General features: G+C 38.8%; 1 protein-coding gene across 1 annotated transcript in view; it reads left to right on the forward strand.

Moving 5' to 3' along the window:
* The window catches only part of Phf6 (PHD finger protein 6), a 46,114-nt gene that overhangs the window by 19,823 nt on the left and 7,654 nt on the right, over positions 1 to 18,637 (forward strand). The window contains exons 4-9 of the mRNA XM_052739584.1: positions 848 to 981; positions 1,214 to 1,257; positions 9,913 to 10,079; positions 10,215 to 10,358; positions 12,439 to 12,543; positions 16,305 to 16,438. Coding sequence (XP_052595544.1) covers positions 848 to 981; positions 1,214 to 1,257; positions 9,913 to 10,079; positions 10,215 to 10,358; positions 12,439 to 12,543; positions 16,305 to 16,438 — 728 coding nt within the window. The remainder of the gene's footprint in view (positions 1 to 847; positions 982 to 1,213; positions 1,258 to 9,912; positions 10,080 to 10,214; positions 10,359 to 12,438; positions 12,544 to 16,304; positions 16,439 to 18,637) is intronic.

The raw sequence follows: 18,637 nt of genomic DNA on the forward strand, positions 1-18,637 counted from the left end.
GCTTTCTAAATATAGAGCATGAGCTAGTTAATTACTATCTAATAAGTTCAGAATGTAAGATATATTGAGTTGAAAGAATCTCTTCTTCTTTCTGTTGGCTTGAATTCATAATGCAGAAGGTAAGTAAGATTAAATTGAAGCAGGCAGGCCTATTTTCACAGTATAATCAATTAGTTATCACAGAATATCCTCAGCTCAAGGTATTAAAACTGCTTTATAATTCTTTTATCCTTTCTACTGGCCTAACTTCCAATTGATTTTACCAGGTTCCCAAATAGTATAGGGGAGTTTTTCTCAAAGATTTTTCATTTAAATATTTCTTAATTTTCATTAACTCTTCATTTAAATCTGATTTAAAAATTGGTTTGGGTGGTGGTACTAGGGACTGGTGGTAGGTTTTGTGACTAGGGAAACAGTGTATCACTGAGCTATATCATCAGCTCTTTTGCTGATTTAAGTGGAAGTTTTAAGGAAAAAAATTCACATGAGATACTTTTCCTAATTAATTGTATCCAGCAAGTTCTGGATTGCAAAAGAAGTCTATCTTTTTTATACTGATTTTTATATATAGCTAAGATTCATGATTTACAGTATTTCAGATGTTCTCTTGGCCATAGAAAAATAACAGACATTTATAACACCCTATATTTTTTGTTAGTGAAAAAGTACCACCAGAATAATTTTATTTAAATTATTTTTAGGAGACAAAATAAGAAAAATAACATGAATTAGATTTTTTTTTTCAATAACCAGTTTGTTTTTCCTGACAGAAATTGGAATGCCCCTAACCTGTTTGTGACAGTATTAGCAGCTCACATTTGAATATTGTTTTGTTGTTTTTCTTTAGATGTGTTCTTTGTGCCATTGTCCTGGAGCAACAATTGGCTGTGATGTGAAAACCTGCCACAGGACATACCACTACCACTGTGCATTGCATGATAAAGCTCAGATCCGAGAGAAACCTTCACAAGGCATTTACATGTAACTGTTTCATTTTGCTTTGTTTTAAAGCAATCATACCTTCCTTCAGGCTTTTATAGTTTTTTCCTCATTCAAAGCATTTCATTGTCACTATAAAGGCTGTTTTGATATATAATAGTTAAATGATTTAGGAAGTGTAGCAGTTTATGAATGGGGTGGACTGTGCTGCTCATTTTTGTCATTTGAAAAATGAATTTAATTTAGTTCATAATTTTGTACTTTTCCCCCTCAGGGTTTATTGTCGAAAACACAAGAAAACTGCACATAACTCTGAAGGTATGTCTCATTAGCCAGTTTCATGTTTCAAGAAGAAATTTGAATAGAATGAGTGAATAATCTTCTATTAACGTTTTCCTTAAGATCAGTCTTACTATTAGGTATCTTTAAAATTTGGGAACTCGTTAGAACAAACCAGTGGAAATAAGAGCAATTTTTAAAAGAAAACTTTTACCCCAGAGGTCTTATAAATTATATATTTAAAACTTATGTCACATTAGGAAGAGACAATGGTAGGGGTGACATGTTTTTGTAAGGGTGGTAATTGGGATTCTTGCTTCTATTAGCTAGTATAGACAATGTGAATTTAGGAATACTAAGGTATTTTGGACCAGCATACGTTCTGGGAAAATTTCAACACATTCTGGTAGCCTTATTCATGATTTTGCTTTCCATGGTTTCAGTTACTTCTGGTTTGTAATGATCCAGAAATATTAAGTGGAAATTTCCAAAAATAAACAAGTTTTAAATTACTTTTGATTACAATATATTTATGTTTTATTTATAGTTATTGTTGTTAATGCCTTACTGTGTCCAACTTATAAGTCAGACTTTATCATAAGTAGGTATGTATAAGGAAAAAAACACATTTAGAATTATTCATGATTTTGTGTATTGACTGGGATTTAAAAACACATCCCTCACTGAGAAATAAGTAGAGATGTACTATGCTTTTCTCCAGAAGAAAGTAGACATCTTTATAAGTAAATTTAAAAATAGAAGCTTATTTTGTTTCCACTTAAATTTACAAATCTAGTTTAGTCATGTTTATATATTGTTAGCCAATTTGCATTTGGTCTTTAAAAGATCTGGGGAAATTCCGAATTTGGATTCTGACTGGGGTCAAACTTTTTTTCTTTTTCTATTTTATTTTAAGTGTGTGGGTGTTTTGCCTGTAAGTATGTCTGTACACCATGAGCATGTCTGATGCCCATGGAGGTTAGAAGAGGGTATCAGATGTTCTGGAACTGGAGTTAGACTCTTGTGAGCTGTCATGTGGGTTCTGGGAATCAAACCTAGGTCCTCTGGAAGGGCAGTCAGTGATCTTAACTGTTGAGCCATCTCTCCAGCCCTTGGTCAGACCTTTTCAAACAGATGGTTTTGATACATTTACTAGCAGTATAAAATGGATTAGATTCAATCTCAGATTAACTCATGTTTTCATTTAGCTTGAACTCAATCTTTAAATTTTGTGTTTGCTCCTAAGACTGTTCTGCTCAAAATTAAAATGGATCAAATACTGATATTTTAGGAAGCTGATCCTTTTGAGACAGGGTGTCTCTGTTATGTAGCCAGATCCGCCTGCCCATGCCTCCCCAAAGTGCTGGGATTAAAGGTGTGTGCCACCATGCTGGGCTTTGGAAGTTGATCTTTAAAGACTTAACTAGGAACTAGAGAGATAGAAAGCCTTGTTGAAAAGGATCTGAGATGGATTCCCAACTGCCATGCTGGGCAGCTCCTAGGGTCTGATGCCTCTGGCCTCCATGTGCACCTGCATTCATGTATACCTAACCACACACATCACACACACACACACACACACACACACACACACACACACACACACACACACACACTAATAATAAAAATAAGTCTTTAGAAAATCTACTTACCTAATTACTGGTAATAAATATTAAAACCGGTTGCCCTTTCTGATCTTTTATACATTGCTTTCTTTTGGGGGGGGCGGGGGGGGGGTGTTTGAGACAGTTTCTCTGTGTAGCTTTGGAGCCTGTCCTGGAACTTGCTCTGTAGCCCAGGCTGGTCTTGAACTCACAGAGATCCACCTGCCTCTGCCTCCCAAGTGCTGGGATTAAAGGCATGCACCACTACTGTCTGGCTACTTTGCTTTCATAGTAGAAAACCATACTGTTTTCACATCTGAAGTCCACATTAATACAAATACTTTAAATTGCTGGTTAAAAATACAGTCATCATATACATGCATTGAAATATGCATCATGCTTAATGTTAATTAAAATTTTTGGAACAAATGATTTACTAGATATACATGCTAACTATGATTTGGTCATCACACATTGTATCCGTGTATTGAGTTATTATGCTATATTCTACAAATACATACAATTAAAATAGTAGTTAAATATAAATTCAGCATTAAATGTAGATAAGCAGGCACATACATATCCATAAATAAAAATAAATGAATTTTTAAAAAAACTTTCTATGCTTTTTCTTTTTTAATGGAGAGTGTAGGGCTGGATAGATGGCTTGGAGGGTAAGAGCATTTGGTGCTATTCTAGAGGACTAAAGTTTGGTTTCTAGTATCCACATCAGGCACCTCACATCTGCCTGTGACTCCAACTCTGGGGGATCTAGTGCCCTCTTGTGGCTTCATTGGAAATAGACTGGATAAACAATAAGAACAAAATACTTTCCAGGTGATAGTGTGATTGAAAATCCCATACAACTATTTTTCTAATTTTCTTCACTCAGTTCTAGAAGTGAATCAAAAATCTTTTGTGAAGGGTTATAAGTAGGGGCTGGCAGTGTAGCTCAGTAGTATGTGGCTTGCTTGGCATGCATAATGCTCTGGGTTTTATCCCAAACATTATATGAAAAAGGAAGAAGGAACCATCGTAAGGAAGCTTTCCTATTATTCTGTTCCTTCAGATTTTAACAGTGTATTTATGCAGTGCCCTTTTATGATTAGAGTAGCTGTCTATGTTAAGAGCTGAGGATTAAGATTCACGATCTGATTAGTACAAGTATATGAATGTACTGGGACAGGATACTTGAGATTCTTAAAGATGATTAATATATACTGATTAACATAGCTGGCTCCCATTTTTTTTCTGCCTTCTAAAGCCAATAGTACCATCTAGTGGTAGAGAAAAGCCACTATAGTGCAGACTGTATAAAGAAGGGTAATTAAAAATTGGGTGTTTTTTTATATTAGTGTGTGTGTGTGTGTGACAGAAACCAACTTGTAGGAGTTGGTCTTTGTCTTTTCCTTCTGCCATGTGTAACCCAGGATTGAACTCATGTCTTTAGCCTTTGCAGCAAGTGCCCTACTCCCAAAGACCTAACTAGAATGATTTTGAGTTCCTTTTGCTGAGTGAGAGAGTTTTTTTGGTTTTTTGGTTTTTGGTTTTTTCGAGACAGGGTTTTTTTTGTGTGTGTGTAGCTTTGGAGCCTAGCCTGGAACTCACTCTGTAGACCAGGCTGGCCTCGAACTCACAGAATTCTGCCTGCCTCTGCCTCCTGAGTGCTAGGATTAAAGGTGTGCACCACCACTGCCCGGCAAGAGTTTTGATTCTACTTCATACTTTATGAACAACTTCAAATTGGCTTCAATTTTTGAGTTCATGGTATACTTCTATAGAATATCAGGTCCTTTTGTTTCCTTGTTATATAGTGTATGTTTATACTTACATTCTGGAACTTGAGCCATAATCTTATAGTCAGTGTTTTTTAGATGTATTTTTATTTTATGTGCCTGTGTGTATGTCTGTGCACTACATGCATGCCCAGTGTCCATGGAGAAGGCCAGAAGGCAGCTCTGGATCCCCTGGAACTGGAATTCTGGATGGTTGCAAGCCACTATATGGGTGCTGGGAAAGGAAACATGCAGCTGGAAGTTTTCCTGTGTCCTGCCCGGTCCGCAGCTGCTCAGACCCAAGTAAACACACAGAGGCTTATATGAATTAAAACTGCTCAGCCTTTAGCTTAGGCTAACTACTGACTAGCTCTTACACTTAAACTCAGCCCATTTTTGTAGATGAATTTCTAAACAATCTTATTAAATAAGAAACACAGAGCCAAATACAGAGGTGCAAGCCGTAGAGATCAGAGCAATAGCCGCCAACTAACCTTAGCTTCCTACCTCGCCTGTGCCTTTATTGCCTTCCTGTTCTGCCTTTTCATTGGCTCTAAGCTCAGCCACATTACTTCCTCGTCACTGCCTGTCTATACAGACCTCCAGGTCTCTGTGGTTGGTACTGGGATTAAAGGCGTGGGTCACCACGCTGGCTGTGTCCTTAACCACACAAAGACTCTGCCTGCCATGTGATCAGATTAAGATTAAGGGCGTGTGCTACCACTGCCTGACTTCTGTTTATGGCTATGACCTCTGATCTCCAGGCAAACTTTATTTATTAATATACAAATAAATTATCACATTTCAGCACAAAAAAATATCACCACACATTTCTGTTAATCTGTATGTTGCCACATGTTCCGTGGTTTTACCTGTGTGCCATTATATGCTGCTCCCTGGACAGCAGGCTGGCATCTCCTCCTCAGCCTTCCTCTTCCCAGAATTCTCCTTGTCTGCTTATCCCACCTATACTTCCTGCCTGGCTACTGGCCAATCAGTGTTTTATTAAACCAGTGTACAAAAGTATTATCCCACAGCACAAACATGTATTTCTCAAAGTTACATAAAGGAATTTCAGAGGTAGAAGCATTTTAGGTAATAATGATGTTTCTGGGTGTGACTTTGTGAATTGGGTGCTTGATGGAGGACATCATTGAAGGTAAGGGAACTGAGTGGCTGGGTGTTTGTTGGCTTGACCATATGGTCAGTTGAAATTAGCCAGAATGAAGACAGTGGAACAGAAAAGAGCTGTGTGCTGAAGAAAGCCTGCTGTGTGAGGTGACATGATCAGGAGTTGGTAGTTGTTAGCAGCTGGGAGAGGAAGTGAGTGTCATAGATCCTTTCTACTCAGAGTGTAGTCTATAGATCAGCAGGATGAGCAACATCTAGGAGTTTATTGCAAGTGTCTAATCTTAAACCTTACACTGACTTTCTAAAAAGGACTGTCTTTTAACAAGATCAAGCTTGAGAAGTTGTGGCTTAGCTAAGTGGTGCAGATGGAAAGATACCTGGCTTTTTACAGAGCAGTAGAGAGCCAATGACTGGATAACACTAGTAGAATTTTCCTTGATGTGTCTACTTTGCATCATCTACTGTGGTAGCTGTGTATGGTATTGAATAGTGTTCTTAAACTCCTGTCATTCTTTTCTACTCTTAGTGAGAAGTTTATGCCGTAAAACGTGGGCAAGAATGAACAGAATTAAGTCCTATGTAGTTTGTCCAGTAGTGCTGTTTTGAAACAGGGTCTTATGATGTAGCCCATCTTGGCCTCCGGCTCAAGATCCTGCTGCTTTCAGCCTGAATGCTAAGACTATGGACATATACCATATAGCATGCTTAGCTAAGCACTACATCTTTACAAGTTTTTCCTGTGTGTGTCTGGATAGGAGCTATATTGTTTATTCCTTTAATTTTTTTTTATTTTTGATTGTTTTGAGACTGGGTTTCTCTGTAACAGCTCTGGATGTCCTGTAACTTGCTTGTAACCAGGCTGTCCTTGGACTCACAAAAATCCACCTGCCTTTGCTGGAATTAAAGACGTGCACCACCAATCAGCATCCTTTAAATTTTTAAAATTATTTTATTTTTGTTCGTTTGTACATTTCTTTATTTTTTGTATGTGTTTGTGCATGCATGAGTATGTGTGTACATGCAGGGACTGAACTCAGATTGTCAGGCTTAGTGACAAGAAACTTTACCCACTGAGCCTGAACCATCTCTTAACAGTAGCCTTTTAAAAACAGTAAGTACAGGGCCAGAGAGATGGCCCAGCAATTCAGAGATCTAGATACTCTTACAGAGGACCTTGGTTTGGTTCCCAGCACCCACATGGCAACTAACAACAGTCTATAACTCCAATTCCAGAGGGCCTACACTTCTCCTAGCTTCTGCAGACACTGATGTACATTGTGTACAGACATATATATTCAGGCAAAACACCCATACACATACAATAAAAAGAGATACAACTTCAAAAACTTAAAATGAATAAATGTGGGACTGAAGAAAAGGATCAGTGGTTAAGAGCTGCTCTTTAAGAGGACCAGAGTTCAGTCCCCAGTACTCACATGAGGTGGTTTCTCCTCTTAACTCCAGCTCCTGTGGGTCCAACATTCTCTTCAGGCCTCTGCATAAAGCTGTAGACGAATTTCTAAACTGTCTTATTAATAAAAAACACAGAGCCAGAAATAGGGGTTAAAGCCTGAGAGAGATCAGAGGAATAGGAACAGTCACAGCTAACCTTACCTCACCAACTCTGCAGCTTCAGAATGCGAGTTACTTCCTGTCTACCCACGCCTGTATTCCTTGCTGTTCTGCCATCTGGTTTGTTCTCTATCCAGCTACATCAGTTCCTCTTCCTGCCCAGCTCTGTCACACCCTGTCTGTCTGTACAGACCTCCATGGTTAACTAGTATTGGAATTTAAGGTGTGTGCCACCACACCGGGCTGTTTCCAATGTGGACTTGAACTCACAGAGATCCAGACAGATCTCTGCCTGCCAAGTGATAGGATTAAAGGTGTGTGCAAACATTCATGACTTTTGTGTTCATTCATGACTTTTGTGTTTACTTATAATGGCTTGGTTTTTCCTCTGATCTCCAGACAAGCTTTATTTATTAAAGCACAGATAAAATATCACCACATTTCAGCACAAATAAAATATCACCACAGAAAGCAGCATGAGTGTGCACATACACAAACACAAAAATAAATCTCTTTAAAAGGTGAGTGTTGGTAAGAGCAACTAGTTCTAACATAACTATTGTTACTGGTCAGTGCTTGTAGAAGTACATTACCAGGACGCTTTATAATCCCTAAACATTTGATTATCTACAAGGAACTAGGATTATGGAAATTGGTTTGTATAAGATCATTTTTAGGCAATGGATACAGTCACTCAAGCCTATAATCCCAGCACTCAGGAGGTCAAGGTAGAGGGAATGCCATAAGTTCAAGGCCAGTCCAGACTACGGAGTAAAAACCTGTGTCAAAAAAACTTAAAGGGGGTTTGGAGAAATGCAGCTGTTGCCGAGAGGCTGAGTTTTTTCCTAGCACCCACATGGTGGCTTATAACAGTTTATAACTCTAGTTCTGGGGGATCCGATGCCCTTTTCTGACTTCCTTGGTCACCAGGCACACAGGTAGTAAACATATTACATGCTGACAAAACATCCAAACACATAAAATAAAAATAAGCAAATCTTTTTTAAAAAAGTAAAATAGAATAAAAATTGTGCTAGCTTATGTTCTCATCAGTGATGGAAAAACAGTCCTCATTTTTATGATTAGAAAAGCAGCACATTACTTATTTAAAACACTAAATAGTACAAAGGTGCTATTAAAATTACTTGAAAAGTTTAGGCTACATTTGTGTGTGTGTATGTGTGTGTGTGTGTGTGTGTGTGTGTGTGTGTGTGTGTGTGTGTGTGTGTGTGTGTGTGTGTGTGTGTGTGTGTGTGTTGGGGGCCTTGTACATACCACAGTGTGCATTTGGAGGTCACAGGACAACTTGTGGGAGTCCGTTCTCTCCTTCCATCATGTGGATCCTAGGGATCAAACTCAGATCATCAGTCTTGGCACCAAGAACTTTAACCTGCTGAGTGACCATTTCTCAACCTAATGGTTTCAAAACTTCTCTCTCCTCACTCTCTGGGACTAATTGGTATAACTGGTTTATAATCTAATACTTGTACTATCCCTGAGTTTATGTGTACTCAGATATACTAATTGAGTTGTCCTCCCCCGCCCCCATTAGGGATGTATATCCTACGATATTGGATCTGAGAATAGGAGCTGATACAATTTCTCATTGAGAAATTAGTTTGTAGAATTACAATCAGTAACATGCTAATGGAAAACCAATGAATGTATTAGGAGGTTTTGTCTAAAACTTTTATAGTTTGGCCCCGAGGCAAATCAATATTTTGTTTTTATGCCATTTTTAATAATAGCAAATACATTATCTTCTAAGTAGTTATATTAAAAATGTTTGCTAAAACTTTGTGTATATATGATGCGTGTATGTGCCAGAGAGCAGATGCAGAGGACAACTTTATGATTTTGTTTCTTTCCTTCCACCTTTATGTCAGTTTTGGGGGTTGAACTTAGACTGCCAAGCTTGGGCAGCAAGCACCTTAACCCACCAAGCCATCTCAGAGGCCCATATAATGGGCCTTTAATAAATAAATATTTATAGTGAATAACTGAATGAAATACTTTCTGTTAATTGTAGAATTCTTTTCTTATTTATGGGTAAAGTAGTAAAATTCCTAAGAGTTTAATGAAACTTTATGCAGCTAACTCACAAATGGCTTTTTATTGCTTGTTAGAGCTTCTTTCTGTACTTAGGGTATGTTTACTTACTCATCAATTAGTTCAATCATAAATGGCTTTCAAGTTGAAGTTGTTCATTCAGTTATCACAATGGATGAACTATATACATCAATGCTTTTCAGTAGAATTGCAGTGATGGAGGCTAAGGTCTCTGCTAACACTGTTGCCTCGTGCTCAGTGTGGCTGAGGCTAGTTTATCATAACTGTAATGATGCTTAAAAGCCACACAACCAGTATCACAACACTCATTTTTACAGAATTACAGAGTCAAAGGAAATAAGGTTACAGTGATTGCGATCTAACTTTTTGTGTTCAATTATCTGAAACATTGGATTGTGCTCTTTTTAATATACCACAGACCAGGCCTCCTTGTTTCTAGGGGCCATTTCATGCTAATAAAAAGCATAGCGCCTGGAGGCTCATGGAACTAGTGCTGGTTGTTAAGGTTGATCCATGTAAAGTTTTGGTTTCTTTTTGAGCAGCTGATTTAGAAGAAAGTTTTAATGAGCATGAACTGGAGCCCTCATCTCCAAAGACTAAGAAGAAAAGTCGTAAAGGAAGACCAAGGAAAACTAATTTTAAAGGGCTGTCGGAAGACACCAGATCTACATCCTCCCATGGAACAGACGAAATGGAAAGTAGTTCCTACGTAAGTAGAAAACTAGTGGATTCCTCCTGTGTGTTGGAACATGAGTAGTTTCCTTCAAACTGTCTACAGGTAAGTTGTATTTGTTTGAAGTGTTACATCCATTTTAAGTGTCTTGTCCCCCTTTTCTATTTACAGCGAGATCGGTCTCCACACAGGAGCAGTCCTAATGACACCAGGCCTAAATGTGGATTTTGCCATGTAGGGGAGGAAGAAAATGAAGCGAGAGGGAAGTTGCATATATTTAATGCCAAGAAGGCGGCCGCACATTATAAGTGCATGGTAAGCGTGGCTCTTCTGTGTTTTTAAAACATCGTTTAGCTGGTAATCTAATCGAGTACTTTCGTTTCAAACATTGTTTTAGAGCTTTGCAGAGGGAAGTATTAGTTACTTTCCTCATTGCTTTACAAAATACTTGACCAAAACAACGTAAGAAAGGAAGAGTTTGGGCTGGGTGTAGCAGTGTATGTATGCCTTTAATTCCAGCACTGGGAGGCAGACCAGAGAGCTCCATAGTGAGAGAGGAAGAAAAGACAGGAAGAAGGAAAACAGAAACAGAGGAAGGCTTTGTTCAGTTTGGACTCCACTTTAGGGAAGGTCCACTGTGGTGGGGAAGTACTGGTATGGCAGGAGCTTCAGGCAGCTGCTCACCTTGGATCCACAGTCAAGAGGCAGAGAACAGTGAATGTCTGTGCTCAGCTTGCTTCTCTTTTATTCAGTTTGGAACCCCAGCCCATGAAATGATGCCACCCACATTTAGGGTATGTCTCCCCACCTCAGCCTAATTAGAAATTCCCTCACAGACATGCCCAGAGATTTGTCTATAGGGTGATTATAGATTGTGTTAAGTTGACAATGAATATAAGACATCACAAGTAATATGTTATGCTCCCAAATCTTTTAGTTTTTTGAGACAAGGTTTCAGTGTGGAACCCTGGCTGTCCTAGAACCCACTCTGTAGACTAGGCTAGCCTCAAAGTCAGAGATCCACCTGCCTCTGACTCCTGAATGCTAGGATTAAAGGTGTGCACCACTACCACCTGGCCCCAAATTTTAATATACTTCAGATTAAAAAAAAAACAGGACTTAAAGTAATATTAATTATAGTTATCATATTGAAATACTCTACAATTACTTTATGACTATAAGAATTTCATCTTTATAATAATCATAAAAACATTTATGAATGTTTATAAATGTCTTGGGCTTCAACTTATAATCTAATAAATATCACTGTTATGGTACTTAGCACACTGTATTGCAGTTATTTATGAATGTATCTTTCCTAATAAACTAAAATTCCTTGTAGAGATTCTGTCTTTACATCCTTATATCCTGGCCTGATTAATCTTTTAAGCTAGATTGTATTGAATTACTCATCTCACTTAAGATTAATTTTTAAAAGTTATTTATATAAGAAGTTGTTACTAGCTGGGTGGTGGTGGTGCACACCTTTAATCCCAGCACTTGGGAGGCAGAGCCAGGCGGAACTCTGTGAGTTCGAGACCAGCCTGGTCTACAGAGTGAGATCCAGGACAGGCACCAAAACTACACAGAGAAACCCTGTCTCGGGAACAAAAAAAAAAAAGTTGTTACTAGATGTGAAGTCACAAGCCTGTGAACCCAGCACTAGGGAAGCTGAAACAGAAAGAGCATCTCAAGTTTGAATTCAAGGCCAGCCTAGAACAAATAGTGAGACACTGTCTCAAAATCTAAATAATTGGGCCTGTGAAATGGCTCCGCAGGTAAAGGCACTGGCTGCTTCCAGGACTTGTATAGCAGAAAGAGAGAACTGACTCCTGCAAGTTCTATATGTGCAGTGGCACATACAGAAATATATAGCATAATAAAAAACTTAAGACAATACCGCCCCAGATAAACAGAAATCTGGACTAGAGTTCATACTGTATTTACCCAGAATTTTCTTTTTCAAAATGTGTGTCCTTTAAGGACTCCCATGGAGTGGATTTTAGTCATACATGTTTTGAAAATAAAAGATAAGAAAGGATTCTAATCTGTATCGCTAATAGAAGTTTGCCAATTTAAACTATTTTTTAAAACTTTCTGGGAATATTAAATAGTTGGGCAAACAGGGTGACGGTATTATTGAGATCTTTGTTATTTAAAGCAGAGTATTTAACCTTAGCTCCAATTAGCAATCTTAGTTGGGTTTTTAATTAGTTCGATCTTGGTTTCTATTGTAATGAGACAGGAAAATATTTAAAGTACTTGAGTTGATAGTGATTCTTTAGGCAGTCTTTTGCTCTGGGAGTTATAGAAACATAATACTTTGGTACTGCACTGTTTAAACTTTTCTCAGAAGAACTGTTAAGTGGTTATGTTCTGTGTTTTTCTTTTCTAGTTGTTTTCTTCTGGGACTGTTCAGCTCACAACAACATCAAGAGCAGAATTTGGAGATTTTGATATTAAAACTGTACTTCAGGAGATTAAGCGAGGAAAAAGGATGGTCTGTGGTTATATTTGTGAATATATATGCCATAATATTCTTGATTCTGCTTTAAATTAGGGTGCATTCCCTTTTTTTCCAGTTATGCAGAAATTAAATAAAAAGTACTTCATAGTTTTAAATATAACCTGATCATCAGTATCAGTAGCTTTAAGAAGTGCAACCTTAGAGCTGATGAATGTGGAGGGCCAGTGGAATGCAAGCGTCTTTCAAGTTTTGTTGTGAAACATTTCATTCCAGCTAGTACCAGATTCCTGTCTCCTCTCCTGAGTCATCATTCACAGAGAATTCACCTGTGCTTTTCATTCTTACTGCGTGAAGTTTTTCACTTATTTGTGTGTGTGTGGGGTGGTGTGCATGTGTGTGTTTGGGTTGCTCCCGCCTGTGTGAGTGTATCTGAAAGCAAGAGTCAGATGTCATGTGTCCTACCCTGCCCCTCTCCTCCTTGTGCCTTTGAGATACAGTATTTTTCTGACCCTGAAGCTAGACTGGTGGACAGCAAGCCCCATGAAATGTCACCTTTGGTTCTTTCCCTTTTGTAGATTTTCTCTTTGGGGTGTGTGTGTGTGTGTGTGTGTGTGTGTGTGTGTGTGTGTGTGTGTGTGTCATTGTCTTTGTATATGTGTTTCTGCATGTTCCTGCAGAGGCCAAAAAAAGGGCATTAGATTCCCTGCAGCTGGAGTTACAGGAGGTTGTGAGCCACAGTGTGGATGCTAGAACCAAACCTGAATTCCCTGCAAGAGTGATATATTCTCAGCCATTTCTCGGGCCCCTACATTTGGTTCATATATATATATCCCTTACACAATACAGGCCAGTACCCCCTCTTTCCAATCTCTGTCTCTTTTGTCTTTTAATTTTATGTGTATGGGTGTTTTGTCTGCATGCATTCATGTGCATCAGTGCCCATGGAGGTCAGAAGGTGGCATTGGGTACTCGGGAACTGGATCTAAAGACAGTGGTGAGCCACCATGTGGTTGCTGGGAATTGAACCTGGTTCATCTGGAAGAGCAACTAGTGCTCTTAACTGCCTAGCCATCTCTCCAGCCCCCTCTATCTCACTTTCTCTGACTTGTTGATGGGCACAAACTACATTTGTTTGCTTTTTAAACTTGTTTGTTCATCCTCCATATTTCTGTCTAAAGTGGGAATTACAGAGACTGGAGAGATGGCTCAAGGTTTAAGAGAATGTACTACTCGTTTAGAGGACCCGAGTTAGGTTCCCAGCACCCACATCACAACTCGCTGTAGCTCTAGCTCCAGGGGATCCAACACCCTCTTCTGATTTCCACAGGTATCTGTACTCACATGTGTACATTTCCACACACAGATACACCATATATACACAATTGAAATAAATCTTGTGAAAAATTAAATAAGGGCCTGGAGAGATGACTCAGTGGTTAAGAGCCCTTGCCACTCTTCCAGAGGAACTGGGCTTAATTCTTAGCACCCACATGATGGTTTACAGTCATTTGTAACTACCATTCCAGGGGCCTCCCCCCTCTTCTGGCCTCTGTAGGCACTGCTAGCATGTGGTGCATAGAAAGACATACAGACAAAACACCCATACACATCAAATAAAATAAAGGCCAGGCGGTGGTGGCACACCCCTTTAATCCCAGCACTCTGGAGGCAGAGGCAGGTAGGTCTCTGAGTTTGAGGCCAGCCTGGTCTGTAGAGCAAGTTCTAGGACAGCCAGAGCTATACAGAGAAACCTGTTTCAAAAACAAAATGAATAAATATTAAAAAGATTTAAAAATAAAGTAAATCTTTTGAAAAATTTAAATAAGGGCCTGGAGCATTGGCCCAGAGGACCCAGGTTCAATCCCCAGCACCCACATGGTACTCAACTATTTGTAACTCCGGTTCCAAGGGATCTAGGTATTCGTGTGGTGCACATACATATATACATACAGGCAAAATTCTCATAACACATAATTTTTTAGAAAGAAATGAACCAGGAATTACACTTAATAAGGGCATGAATAGATTCAGTTTTAACTCTTGTTGCCATACTAATATTACACAAGAAGGACTATATCATCCCATGGTTTGCCTATCAGGTACATCATGTGTGGTTCTGGATGGGGTGGTCAGTCTGTTGTGAAGCTGTCCTTCAGTCTTTCATGTGGTAGTTTCAGATATTTATGGTCCTTTTCCAACTCCACTAGAACTGACCTTTTCTTTGTGGAACTTCCTATTTTAAAATGTGACAATTATCTGTTCTTTAGATTCGGGTCATTTGGTGGTTAAATTTGATTACTTTGAAGCTGAAATCTTTAGTACTAAACATATAGGAAAATCACCTATCCTCTTATCCAACAGTGCTGTGTTGTTTAACATAAGTCTAAATAAGTGAGTGGGACAAAAATTCAGTTCTCTAGATAAATTTATTGTACAGCTCTGTTAAAGGTTAGGGTAAATGCTAAGCTAGCAATCCCCTGTATATACTCTGATAGAAATTAGTCCATCATGATCCTCCCCCACCACTCCAAAAATAAAAGGCTAGCTGCAGTTGAATAAACTTGTAAGCTATTTACTATGCCCCCTCCCTGGAGAAGGGCTATGGAACATTCTGGAAAAGGGCAAACTGCCTGTTTTATGTTTGTCAGACTTACTGCACTGTAAAATCTCTTTTGCAATGAGCACCTGTAGCTTGAGTTTTCCTGCCTGGCCCACAGTCAGGACAAATCTCTCTCACCTGCCAGTCCCACAGCCTCTCAGACCTGACCAAGTAAACACAGAGACTTATATTGGTTACAAACTGTATGGCTGTGGCAGGCTTCTTGCTAACTGTTCTTACAGCTTAAATTAATCCATTTCCATTAATCTATACCTTGCCACATGGCTCGTGGCTTACCGGCGTCTTCACATGCTGTTTCTCATCGTGGCGGCTGGCAGTGTCTCTCTGACTCAGCCTTCCACTTCCCAGTTTTTTCTCCTCCTTGTCCCGCCTACACTTCCTACCTAGCCAATGGCCAATCAGTGTTTTATTTATTGACCAATCAGCAACACATTTGCCATACAGAACATCCCACAGCAAGCACCTGTTAATCTCACAGCATTATTTAGGAGAAGCTGAGAAGTTTTGAAAGGATTTCAGCCCGATCAGTCTCCCTTCGCCATTCTGGAAACTTAGTCGTGAGCCTCCTAATGGAGGGATTGCTTTCCTGTTTTTCTCATTTTTTTCCCAATAATAATAGGAAAGGATCTGATTTCAGGAAGGAAAAGGAATCAAATCACTAAAATACATATATTATTCTTTTTGTATTTGGCAGAATTAAGGAGTATCGCCTATATTTATAGTCCAGCCATATATGGTGTCATAGCTTTGATTATATGCTATATAAGTTTGCTTTGTTGGTGTATTTTTTTAGTAAAAAATAGCTGCTGTTTTCTTAATTTTTTAATACTTATTTTTGCCTGTGTATATGGTTGTCTGCCTGTATGCAGACATGTATGTGGGTGCCCATGGAAGCAAGGCATCAAGTACCAGTTGCAAGTTGTAACCTGTGAGTACCAGGTAGCTGGAGTTAAAGGTATTTGTGAGCTGTGCAACATGGTTGCTGGGAACTGGGCTCTAGTCCTCTGCAAGAGCAGCAATTACTTGTAACCACTGCGTCATTTCACCAACTCCTGGCTGCCGTTTCTGTATAAACTGCACTAGTTGGCTAAAATATGCTTAAAACAGAATAAGTAAGGTTGCCTAAACCTTAAAGTACTGCTTCTAATTATTCTTTCTTTCTTTCTTTCAACAGAAATGTACACTTTGCAGTCAGCCTGGTGCTACTATTGGATGTGAAATAAAAGCCTGTGTTAAAACTTACCATTACCACTGTGGAGTCCAAGACAAAGCAAAATACATTGAAAATATGTCACGAGGAATTTACAAGTAAGATAACAATTGTCTATTTTCTTTAACATGCCAGTAAGTTAGTTCCCTTAGAACGATAACACTAGTTTTCTTAATCTCTATTCTTTGACAGTGTTTCAGGAATGAGAACTACAGTTAGTATTTTTCTCTGACTGTATGTGTTGGTCATTCACTAGTGATCACTCAGGCACAAGACTGTCCTTAGGAAACTTACGGCTTGTTGGGCTCTCCCAACAACTCTATTGTTTAATTAAATGACCAGACAAGTCAGTGCTCAATGATGAATTATGTAAACATCTAGGAAGAGCTAACCTAACCTGTGGTAGGAAGTGTTTAAGAGTTTGCTAAAAACAGAAAACAAAACTGCTGGAGCTGAGATGTAAAAGACAGAGGTAAACTTGGCACAGGTGTTCTGGGGTACACATGCCAAGTAAGCACTCCATCACTGAGATCAAATTCTAGGCTTGTTTTGGCCTCGACATCACCCATAGCTGCCTCCTTAGTGCTGGGGTTAAAGGTGTTAAAGGCATGTACACCTTGTCTCACCTTCCAGTCCTGCGCTTTATCATCTTGCCAAGCCATCTGTCGTCTTCTGTCTTCACAACTACACCCTAGTCTACCTTATCAACAGTTTCGCCTGGTTAATCAGCATTAGTATCCTCATTCAGCTTGTCTCCTTTTTGCTTCTGCTCTGCCTGACATGCTGCGATTAAAATACTTGCTTAGTGTTTGTAAAGTTCTACTTTCAATCCTCACAAGAGAAGGAGACAGAATATATTCTTTTTTTTTTGACAGAATATATTCTGAAATTTGGGATTGCACATCACTTTTTGTAATGAGTCTTCCACTTACAAGTGTATCCATAGTAATTTCATTCCCTTCCTCACATGGAGAGTAAATTTGATAGGAATCCCTGAAGCTTGATTTGCCTTTGAGAGTTGTGAAATACTTCCACGGGCTTAATGTACAGTAAAACAATAACTAATATGCAATAAAACAATTACGCCGAGGTCTCATGTTTGTGGAAAAATCAGTTGCACATTGAGTCATCAAGCCCTTTGGGTGCCCACATAACATGCTAATGCTGTCAGGCCTTTAAGCAACAGATAATGTGAATATCATATAGAGATCTAACACATAGTAAGAGATGGAAGACTTCCATTATTGTGTAATAGCAACAAACTGCACCTGTCTCATCAGTGTGTGTGTGTGTGTAAAGTCACTGTAAACTATAAACATAAATGCAGCTCTGTAATCACGATGTTTAAAATTGGAAAATAAGTGTTCATTTGATCTAAATTAATAAAGAAAAATCATGTCACCACCTTCCAGGTAAATGATGAAAGGCCACTTTATAACTTTAAGTGTCAATTTCTGAATCTTAGAGTATGGTCTCAATGGTACCCTTTGCTAAGTTAAGAGTCATAATAGGGTGTCCAGGAGAAAAGAACAAATAGTTTATTTAGTGTTGAGGGTTGGGCCTCCGAATCACCAGACTTAGACTGGCTCTTTTGGGAAATGTCCATGTCTGTAACATACCAGAGATGTTCAGTTCCATAGGTCTGCACTGAGGATCAAACTTGAGGTGATTTTCATGCTCATTCCTAATGGAACAATTAGACTGAACATACTTGTTCATTCAGATTAGGAACAAGACAAAGGTGCCAGCTACCAGCATCTCCTTCAACTGCTCTGGAGGGTTAGCTCTTGCAACAAGAACAGAAAGAGGGGCTGGAGCATAGTGCAGTGGTAGACAGTTGACTCGAACATTCAAGAGGCCCCAAGTTTCATTCCCAGCACCACAAAAAAAACCCCACAAATGTATAATAAATAGAATGATTAGTTCTTGTTACTGATGTTGTCTACCAAGCTAATGCAAAGGAATCAAGTCTAAACTCTGGAAAATTAATGAAAGCACAGTAAGATTGACAATATGAGATGCCTTTTAGAAGGCAATGCCAGTAATAACTAGTTCAAAAATGTGAAGGGAAGATGTTTCTTTCTCCCTGCTCATCAACTTTAACCAATTTTAGAAACAATTGCATTTTGCTAAGCACTCAGGTGAAGCGTATTACATTTCTCAATAGAAGGATTTAGCATTAACAGATACCTAGTCACCATATTAATCGAGAAGCCAATATGATGTTAAGCAAATCCAAAAATGTTAACAATTTTATCTTAGTAGTCTTAGTAGTAATCAGAGCATAATTTCTGTCA

This window comes from Peromyscus californicus, unplaced genomic scaffold (assembly GCF_007827085.1).
Source record: "Peromyscus californicus insignis strain IS unplaced genomic scaffold, ASM782708v3 Scaffold_10__1_contigs__length_136768540, whole genome shotgun sequence".
NCBI classification, from domain to species: Eukaryota; Metazoa; Chordata; class Mammalia; order Rodentia; family Cricetidae; genus Peromyscus; species Peromyscus californicus.